The sequence below is a fragment of the Cucumis sativus genome, chromosome 5 (genome assembly GCF_000004075.3).
Source record: "Cucumis sativus cultivar 9930 chromosome 5, Cucumber_9930_V3, whole genome shotgun sequence".
Taxonomy (NCBI): domain Eukaryota; kingdom Viridiplantae; phylum Streptophyta; class Magnoliopsida; order Cucurbitales; family Cucurbitaceae; genus Cucumis; species Cucumis sativus.
The window spans coordinates 30,361,251-30,372,384 of NC_026659.2; the positions used below are offsets into that span (position 1 = coordinate 30,361,251).

The 11,134-nt window shown below is 30.9% G+C and overlaps 2 protein-coding genes across 2 annotated transcripts; one reads left to right on the top strand and one right to left on the bottom strand.

The window, feature by feature from the left end:
* Positions 1 to 4,776: 4,776 nt before the first annotated feature.
* LOC101212956 (ethylene-responsive transcription factor ERN1) lies at positions 4,777 to 6,872 on the top strand. Its single transcript, XM_011657699.2, has one exon. The coding sequence runs from the start codon at positions 5,123 to 5,125 to the stop codon at positions 6,308 to 6,310; it is 1,188 nt and encodes a 395-aa protein (XP_011656001.1). The 5' UTR covers positions 4,777 to 5,122; the 3' UTR covers positions 6,311 to 6,872.
* A 1,242-nt stretch (positions 6,873 to 8,114) lies between these two features.
* On the bottom strand, positions 8,115 to 10,436 carry LOC101222400 (transmembrane protein 230). Its single transcript, XM_004141404.3, has 3 exons — positions 10,251 to 10,436; positions 9,408 to 9,731; positions 8,115 to 8,460 (listed from the first exon to the last, which is right to left on the bottom strand). The coding sequence occupies exons 2-3, from the start codon at positions 9,676 to 9,678 to the stop codon at positions 8,381 to 8,383; spliced, it is 351 nt and encodes a 116-aa protein (XP_004141452.1). The 5' UTR covers positions 9,679 to 9,731; positions 10,251 to 10,436; the 3' UTR covers positions 8,115 to 8,380.
* Positions 10,437 to 11,134: the final 698 nt, after the last annotated feature.

Genomic DNA, 11,134 nt, shown 5'->3' on the forward strand with positions numbered 1-11,134 from the left:
GCATGGTTGATTTTTCCTCTCTTACTCTAAAGTCTAGATACAATATGAAAAAGGTATGATGAGTATTGTGTGTTTGACAAATGGCTACTCAAAGTGAAGGTTATGAAGGAAATAAAAAAATTAACAAAATGTATTTGTTGGTAGATTGATATTGGAGTGACAATTGACAAATGGCTTCTGTGCTAATGAAGGAGAAAAGAAAGATTAAAAATAATAATACTTCTATTCTTAATTAATCTTATAAACCAATAACATAAGCAAATTGGATTGATCTAAGTTTATTTGGATGTGGCATATATGAAGGTAACATTTTGAAGTCTAAGCCTTGTAGTTTTTGGAGCATAATCAATGGGTCTTTTTAAAGATGGTTGGGCCATGTGTTTCAAAGGAATGAATTGTGTGTTTGCAAATATAAGCCCATGGTGGAATACAAGGCCATTCGAGAAGCCTTTTATATCTACTTAGTACAACAAACAATCCAACCTCTCATCTATAGAATAAAACTTCATCATAGCTCATTTTGATCAGAATTGGCAGCTGAAAATGAATAGTCATGATTGGAATAATCGAAGAAGAAAAAGAGGATCCTTTAATGATGGGAATGAAGGCTTAATCGGTATGAAATGTGATAATAATCGTCATCCTTTGGTGCAGCTTATCTAATATTTTCAAGAAAAACAAATTTAAACAATTGTTCATCTTTCTATCTAATTTGATCAAATTATTCAAAAGAAAAAAATATGTATAATTTGTAATTTAAATTATTACACATAATTATCTTATAAAAATCGAAGTCAAATATTAATACAAGCTTGTATTTAATTGTTTATATATCTATATCCTAATATTTATTTATTCAACCTTAACCTACTCCATATCACAATCAATTTATTTTCTCAAAAACTTTTAATTTGATCAAATTACATACAAAGATGGAAGAATAGAACTAAATAATTATTGGTAAGATGTTAGATGCATAGATAATAATTGCACTTTGTAGACTTTGTGTGATTAAAATGAGTTATCTAATTAGAATAATTCTTTCTTCTTGGAATGGGTTTGATTTTTCTTCTTCTTTTTTCCTTTTTTTTTTTTAATACAATAACCAAAATAAATAAGAAATTAATTTAAAGTCTATATCTAGAAGTCTCGTTTTAGAAGCCATCCAACAAAAAAAATATTATCCAACCTCCTCTACAATTTTCTAAAAATCATGTTATTGGGAGGAAAATTATTTTAAATGGGATTTTTTTTAATAGACAGCTTGGACGATAAGAGGTTTTGGATTCAATTCTCTTTATGTCAAGTTTTATTACAATATTTTTTTCAAAAAGGAAAAAAACAAACCTTATTTGAATCTCAATAATTAAAGCTAGAAAAAAAATACAAAGTATTTGATGTTTGAATTGAGTTTTGATTTAGTTCCTAAATTTTAAATTTTATGTTTTTAATCTTCAAAACCATTAAAAAATAATTATGAAGTTAATTTATTTTTTTAATATGATAAAAGATAGTAAAACTTAATTAATTATCGTTCTTTTAGATTAATTAGTAGCTATTAATACTAAAATTTGGAAGAATCTAAAACAGTAAATCTTGAAATTGGATAGTTGCAAAGATAGCAAAATCATCTCCAAAATATTAACATATAATGTAAAAAATATGCAGGTATAAGAAAATAAAAATCACCAAAAGATGGTCATATTTACGGTTATTTTAATTACAATTATACATACTCTATAAATCAAACTTAAGACTTAAAAAAGAATAACGAGTAACATTTCGAAACATGTATGAACAAAATGAAAACATATATAAACAAATAATTGGATTATATATGCTAGTAAGTAGAAGGGTTAGGTTGAGTTGGATTTAGATTTGATTCATTCAATCATCCTAAAACAAAGTAAAGGCAAATCTCTCTTAAACATTGTGAAAACAAGTTGAGGATTTTTGGTTAATTTCAATGTAAAAGAAATATAGAATGATGAGTGTATTGTGATCGACGTAACTTAAGAAAATTAATTATTATTATGAAATTACAATGCAATCTAACTTTGTTTTTTCTTTTGTCACAATTAATTAAATCATAACATCTCTCTTCTTCACACTTCCCCTAATTACATTTTCTATATTCCCATATCAAATCTCTCTCACACATTTCATTGTTTTTCTACCTAATTTTATATACAAATCCCTTTTCTTTTTTAAATTCTAACTTTGTTGATTTTAAACTACTTTTTGTGAACAATGTGTTTATGAATAGATCACTAAATTGTTTAAAAATCAAGTTCAACTTTTAAAATTAAAACAAAATAAAAAAAGTTTTCAAAATTCAACTATGGATTGAATTTAGGGAAGATATATTTAATTTTAGAAAACAAATAATAAAACGATTACCAAACGGAGCTTTAAAATTTTGATCGACAATTTTTCATTCATAATAATTTTTCAATACGGAAAAAATGATATTTGTAAAATAAAAAAAGTTGTTTTGGTGTATTTTTATTGGAAGAGTGGTTTTATAGACTAAAATGTATTGAGATTTTTTCTAATTTTGTGAGAGCACAAAAGTTTTCCATTTGGATTTTTCTTATTTTCCTCTTTTATAACATTATAATCAATTTGTCATTAAAAATAATGAATGTGATAACATAATATATGAAAAGTGAACTTAAAACAAAATATGAAAACGCCAAAATATGGTTTTTTTTTTCCACTCTTTAACTCTTTTAAATTTTAATAATTTATCAAATCATTAAAAGCAATGTTTAATGTATTTAATAAAAAAAAAGAAAGAAAAAAAGAAACCATTTATAAACAAGATTTAAATTTTTTTTCTTTTTCCTATCTTATTTTTTTAGGGTTTATTATTAGGTTGTTGTCTTACTTGATTGTCTTGATTTTTAAAATCAAGGCTAAAAAACGAAAAAAAAAAAAAGGAAGAAAATAAGAAACCAAAGATTTTGACTTTTTGTTTGTGTTTGTTCCTAAAAAAATAATAAATAAAAAAAAATTGCTAAAATAAAAATTAAAAAATTTGTCAACATCTTGATCTTTTTAGGGTGACGTAGCAAAAAATAATTAAAAAGGGTAATAATCCAATGATTGAATTTAAGTATAAAGTTTGAAATTAAAATTATGGGGTCACCATTTGTGGGGTGAAATTAGAGAAGATTTTATAAATATTAATGTTACGAATATATTTTAGTATTATGATAATGACATTATTATACATTGGATAAATCGCTTTCGTTTTGACGTTCATTCCCAAAACACAAATTATTAGAAAGCCATATGGTTAATCATCCAAAGTAAATGTTTTGGACCTCACTTCCATCTTGATTACGACATGTAAAATATGAGTTTTTTTATAAGATGGGTGTTCAAGCAAATATTTATGTATTTTAGAACGTTAATTGAATGTTAATGAAACTCGTAGGATATTAAATTCTAGCTAGATAGTTCATAACCATGAACATAACTCATGATAGTTCATTTTTGTTTATTTTAGTCCTTCAACGTTGGGTTTGGTTTATATTATACAAATTAAATGATACATGTCTTTGGATAAAATTTTCTTATTTTGTATAGTGATTTTATCCATGAGATACAAAAGCTTAGAGGTTGAAGAAGTCAAAAGTTTGAATGCTTTGATTTTTATTTAAAGAAATGTTGTTGATCAACTAAATAAGAGTACATGTATTGTATTGAGGGTTGTCCAAACGTGCAATCCCATAGGGTATCATAAAGAGGCATAGAAGAACGCACGTTCCAAAAGGAAGAAGTCAGGACCCAAGTTTCAATTCTACCAAATGAGCTTAATGGATAACCAAGTCAAGCTTAATTAATCTTCGAGTCAACCGGTCAAAGGAGAGGCTCGACTTTACTATTTCTTTTACTTAGTTAAATGAGTCATTTCTAATACTAACTTAAGCATTAAAGTGAAGTACTAGACTCACACCACATCGATACAAGGATCTCTTACGAAAGTCAGTTAGGATGGACGAGATCTGAGAGTTAGACCAAAGGCAAGCAAGCTAGAGGTTAAGCCGCTGAACACCCTCTAAGTAACACCAACCGTACGAAACTTAGAACACAAGCTACCTAAAATTAGAACTTAAGATTAAATCTAAATGCACGAGAAAAATAAAAATTTCTCAACTAACAAATCAAACGTTACGAACTTGTAAGCTTTTCTTGTAGTATAAGAAATGAGTATATACCAATTATTATTGTTTAGTCGTGTTAAGTAGTAGCATCAACTTGTAGTTTTCTCCCGAAATGTTTTACCATTTATGTTGGTTGCTATGAATGGGTCTTTCCAAGTCAAAAATCAGTTTTACCATAGCGTTCGTCACATATAAATGCATAATTTAGATTCAACCTACTTATAATGACACTCATTATTGATATTATTTAATCAAGTACAAATATGAATTAGTGAAACTAATTAAAAATTATATCGATAACATTGGTATGAACGAAGAAAAAAAAGTCTAATTTAATCTCATCTACATCTTTTTTAACTATAAGCAAGCCAATGCAAGTTAGTAAAAGTTGATAGGGTCTCCAACTCTATGAAGACAAAGTTATAACAAAGTATATTATTTGTTCATCATTACATATGTTACCCTACTAGTTTAGATCATAATAATAATAATACAATACAAACACACAAAGTATAGAGTATAACAAATTTTAGTCTCTTTCTTGAAGTGATAACTTCAAAGTTATGCCATCTAGATGCCAAAAAGATCTTTCTTCTCTCCAAGTACAAATAAAGAAATAGTACTTCACATTAATGATCACAAGTGTTTTAATTTGGAGTGAATTAAGAAAGTAATGGAAACAATCCTGTTTTGAATTAGTCATAAACTTCACTTGGTTTGAGCTTCAATTTTGCACTTTGGATTCAACTGCCATGTGTCTTTTTATAAGATGAAGCCAATTTTAAAAACAACAAAAATGTAAGACCAAAAGTTGAATGAAAGACCATTTCAAATTCCCTCCTTAAACCATAAAACTTCTTGCTATTCTTTTCCTCCCTTATAAATATGCACTTAAACACAACTCAAGCTTAAGTCAAGCAAATACAAACTTTTTGAAGTGACCAAACCAAATGGCAAGAAAGAGAAAGGCTGTTGAAGGAGTGGAAGACAAGAGCTCAAGTGAAGGAGGAGCTTTGGGTTGGGATGAGATGGTGAAGGAGGCAACGGCCACAGCAGCAGTCCTAAGCGGAGGGGCTCGAAGGGCCCGAAAGCGATTCGTTGGCGTTCGTCAACGACCGTCAGGACGATGGGTGGCGGAGATCAAAGACACTATACAGAAGATTAGAGTATGGTTAGGAACATTTGACACGGCAGAGGAAGCAGCTAGAGCGTACGACGAGGCAGCTTGTTTACTTCGTGGCTCGAACACGAGAACAAACTTCTGGCCTTGCTCCCCTTTATCATCTTCATCACCTGCCCTTCCTTCAAAGATCACTAATCTACTAATCCAAAGGCTTAATGCAAGAAACAACAACTCCTCTATACATAATCTTCCAATCAATCAGCAAGAACAAAAACATCAGCCAGTTCAAGAAAGGATGTTAAACTCAATTGATCATCAAAGCAGAGAAGAATTAGCAACAACATGTTTCACTGACAGAGTTCTAAGTGATTTACTCAATGATCAAGAAGTGTTCACCACAAATCCCAATATTGAGGAAATCAGTAGAAGTTTTGAGTCATGTTTGACGGAGAAAGATGAATCTGACAGTGGAGAAATGGAGAGTAGCAACTGGGTGGGAATGACCCAAATGAATGACTCAAATGGGGGAGATGAGAAAAATGAACTTGTTCAAGAAGAAGAAGAAGAAGAAGAAGAAGGATCAAATGTTCTGGATTTTCATTTCCTTGATGACATTGGGCCACCATGTTACTACTCACCATTTGAGATTGCAGAGGAAATTGGTGAGCCAATGGAGGGAGGAGAAGGAAATGAAGATGAACCATCTTCCATGTTGAGAGAAGCTATGAAAAGGATGAAATATGAGAGGAAAATTTCAGCTTCTTTGTATGCCTTTAATGGAATACCAGAGTGTTTAAAATTGAAGCTTGGGGAAGGAAGTGGAGTAAGATCTAATTCTGAACTGATAACAAGCTTGAGAAAAGCTTGTGACAGAAGAAGATCAAATGAGGAGAAGGTTGAAGAAGAAGAAGAAGATGAAGAAGATAAAGAAGAAATGAAGTCTTTTTCAAGCAATGAAGTTGATTTGTCCATTTGGAGTTCATTAGATCTTCCACCTATTTGCTTTGTTAACTGAGTTAAGTTCTTAGCCATTATCAAAGAAAATATTGCTTTTTTTTTCTTTTTTTTTTTTTTTTTTTTCTTTTTTTTTTGTTGCTGATATAAAAAGCTGAGGTCTAAAATATATATTTATAAGTTTGACAATTAACCATATAGATCTGCAGATTGAAAGAGAAGAACAATTGGGATGTATTGTTAAGTTCATATATTATCTAGCAGAAAGCTATTTTCATTTTGATTTTCAATCTAGTTTTTGTGTATGACAAAGAACATGCTCACCCTCATCATTCTTAAAACTTGAGTGGTTGAAGAGGAAGGGTGATATTAATATGTTGGAAAATGATCAGGTCATCTCAGAGACTGAGAAGAGTTCATTTCTGGGTTAGAGGTTGTGTCCGATTCACTGGAAGTCATCAAACTCATTAACGAGACGAATATCTCATCGTCTGAATTTCAGGTTTGTGCTAAAGAACATTATTTTTATTCCTCTGAACAAGGTATTCATGATTTTGTGACTCACTGTCTTTTTCTGAACACTATTTGCCCAATCATTTTATTTGAGAAAGTCAAGTTGTGAATTGTCTTGCTGCCATTGCTAACCTCAAATTCTTAAATAAACAAACCTGAAAATCATAGGCGATGAGTATTTTTTTTCCTTTTTTTTGGGTCAATGTTTATATCCTTTCCACCATTTGATATAATAAAACAAGAAATAGACTTAATAAGACTCAAGAAAGCAACTTGAAGCCTATGTTCACACACTTGTATTGAAATATTTAATTAGCATCCCTTTAAGCATGTTCACATACCAAACTTACCCTACATTCTCTTGTAACATGAAGTTCATTATGGAATCATTGGTACAAAAAGATGTTAAATTGAAGAAAAGAATTCAAGAATGAATCATTGTGTAATCAAAGAATTATTGTTCTTTGCTTTGGGCTTGCCGTCCAACTTTAATACAAGTATGTGAGATTGTAGATATCCTCCTCAAGCCATTGAAAGACAAAGGTGAACATATCTTTTACTTTGTCCATTTCTAAAACAAGAATATGCTATTGAACAATTTTTCAAGCTACAAATGGCTTTTGCTTGTGCTCAAATGGGAACACAATAATATGAGTAATAGCACGGTTAGAAAATTGACAGTAGAGACCACATTTATCAATCAATCCATAATGAAAATCGGTCCAATTGCAAAATTAATTAGATTGTTTTTTATAGTGTTTACTTTGAATTATGAATCTACCACATTTCTTGTCACCGTTTGAGCCTAACGATAAAGTAACAATGATGGAAAAAATATTAGTAAATATTACATATTCATAATTTTCATATTATTACAATAATTACAATATCCAATTAGGGGATAGTTGCAAATTTAGCAATTAAATTCAAAATAATTAAGTATATAGCAACATTTTAAAAAAATTGCAAATATAGCCAAATTTGTCAAATTCTATCAATGATAGATTCTATCACTGATAGATCATGTTATAAAAATTGGTCTATCACCGATAAATCATGCGAGTCTATCAGTGATACAAGTCTATCGGCGATAGTTGTGCTATATTTGCAATTTTTTTTAAAATGTTGCTATATCCTTAATTATTGTTCCTCAAATGGTCATTCATTACAATTACCCTAATGTAATCCAAACTCAAAATTAAAGTCAAACAATTTTGAGGATGGAGATCAACCACCCATCTCAAGAATGAGAGATCATGTCGATTTCTGTTGACCTAAGATCACGTTGATTACTGTTGACCTAAATTCACTTTAACAATTTTACGAAAAATCTTACCCTAGGCCGTTTGTCATATGGAATAACCTCACTAGCAAGTATTCTCATAGGCATAAAGATTTTGAGTTTAACTACAAGACTTGTCCAGCTAAAGAATTAAAGCTAAATCATTTATCATTTTCCTGACCCTACACAACCTATGAGAATGAGAAGAAACAAAGGACAAATACGTTACAAATTCAAGAGACGTGATTCTGTACAAACCATTTTCTGACTTTTATATGATAGTTTTTACATTGAAAGAGAGATGGGACAAGCATACACCATTGGGATAGGAACGCTTTAGTAATCGGGAATGGATGCAAAGCGATATCCATTGGCCCCTCTCCATGCATAATATGCGATCCTAGTCTCATAAAAGCCTGCATCAACAAACCAAAAGTTGTTCAGATTATCAAACTTCATGAACAGGATGAATCAACGGCATTTCTACTGATGACATATTGAACGATAACAAAACTTTGCAGGTTGTTTGTGATTTGGTTTTAACAGTCACATGATTTGGTTTTGTATTCCAGTGGCTTTATGGTCAAGTATAATAAGTATAATGATAGAATATAGAAAGAGTCGGCCAAAGAATTGAATATACTCCCATTGCCAAAGTCGATGGTGTGACAAGATTTTACTAAAAATTGTAATTATTCCTTTAGTAGGAAGCCTGATAGTTGAAAGTATATTAGAGTTCCATAATGAAAATATCGATATTCAACAAATTTCTAACCTATGGACCACTTTATACTTAAAGTACTCGTTAATAGTTTTGTGCTTTACCAAACTTAAGTCACTGTTAATTTAGTTTTGGTTTGTGCATCTCATGCAACTGTGGTACGTGCTTGCTTATGGCTGGAATATACCATCGAGATAAACTCGAATGGCTCATAGCATGACCACATATCACAAGTTTTTTGGTGTCAAACTAAAATCTAAACTATTCATTATTGAATTTCTAAAATATCCTATTTTCCCTATCCAGATTGATTAAGCACTCCTTTCAACATTCTCCTCTTGATATTGTCTAAGCTCTTCCCCGAATAGGGAAAGATATCTAAAATTGACGTCGATGGTCTTTTAACACTATTTATGAATTAGATTATCACAATCCAGGTGGCAGCTTCAAGTTGTTGTGACTAACAATGATACCATTAGACCAAAACTAAGAAGATTCTGTTCGCACCAAGTCTTATATGGGTTCTTGAATGATGAGTTAAGCTCAACAAACAAAAGCCAAACGACTACACTTTGCATACCATGAAAATAAATGACAAAGAACAGCACTCAAAAAACTGTGAAACAAAAATTTCATCAATACCTGGGAGGAAGGTAAGAAACCCCAATGCTAAAAGACCATAAGCTTGTGATTTCTCTCCTGCCATGTGACCGGTTAATACAAAGTACGAAAGAAAGAGAAGCAATGATCCAAGAAGTAACAGGAAGATAGCAAGAGCAATGGATTTCCACGGGATCTTGTCAAAAGCTTTTGGTGTATAGTAAAAGCGAGGATCAGATTGATTTCCCTCTGAATCAATATCGTTATCATCAGAGGTAAGGGGGCTATAACGAACATTCCGTCTAGATGCCATGACAGTGAATATCAACAAGAATGAAGTCTTCAAATTTCAAGTGAATCAGCCACCTTTGAAATCAAGAATCAAATACAGTAAAAAAATCATCAAAACGAGGATGAAAACTACAATTTTCACATGGTTTTCAATGTAAAGACCCCAAATTTCAGCCTAAACTAATAAGTAATACTTCATACTTAATTGAACAAATGTATTAAAGCCAACTAAGCTTTCGCTATTTACTCAACTCGTAGAGAACTTCATGTTCGTGCGTGTTCATGTGCGTGGGTCTCAGATCTGTTCATGGGTGTTCGAAAGGGACCGCCGTTCACTCATGAGAGAGGAAGAGAGAAGAGATTGAAGGAGAGAGATGAGAAGGGATTTTCCTTCTTCAATCCTAAATAATTCATTTCAATCTAATGAAAAACAACTACTCGCTATATACAAATTCTTCTTTCGCCCAATCAGATTTAGAATGAAAACACATAAAAATCTAACGAATTCCCATATAATCAGCAACTGAAGCCATTAAAAGTACTAATTGAATTGAATCCCCACAATTCAGAGCAAAATTAGAAGAATGTGTGTACCTGGAATAGAAAATGAAAGAAAAAACGCAGAAATAGCAGCGGTGGAAAGAGGCGATGAAGAACCAATGGTGCAATATCAGAATTCGGGTCAAGTTGAAGAGTCTTGAAATCCTTCACCGGAGCTTGGAGGTCGGGAGAAAAGTCGTCGTTTCGTTCAGGAGAGAAAACAAAGAAGATGCTAAAAAGTATAAAAAATAAAAGAATTTGACTAGGCTCATCATATTGGGCTTCAAGTTGGGCCCTAGCCTTTTAAAACTATTGGGCCGATCCGGCTACCTATCTTTCCTTCTTCTTTCTTCTAAATGTTATAAGGAATCTAATGATTAAATTTGGCGTTGATAGTTTTTCATATAAAATCAAACTATACTCTAAATTTTAATTTTCAATTTTATGATTCGGTAAAGCCCTAACCTCTTAATCTTATTAAAGGTCCCAATAAACTTAGATTTATTTTCAATAACGTTGACGTTTAATGGGATGATAGGTCTCAATGAAACTTTGAAAAATTACTGATAATAAATTTTTGATTGAGGTTCCCTGTTGTAATCCTTACTTAGAAAATTTTGAAAGTAAGAAGTAAACTAGTGTTTCAAATACACCAAATCGATTTAGAGTTTATTAGCAATTCAAACTTCTTTATTATTTAATTGAAGGAATATATATCTAAGTTTAAATTGATTCACGATTGAGTTATACTAAATTCCACTATGTCATACAAATCTAAATAAATCAAACTGTGAGAAAAATATTAATCCGAAAGATTTCGTTAATTTAGCTTAATTGTGATATGGATGTAACATGTTAAATGAGACGAGTGAATTTAGTCCTTCAACCAAGAAAGTATAGTGCATGTCTTACCATTTAAATTCAAATGAAAGGTTAAA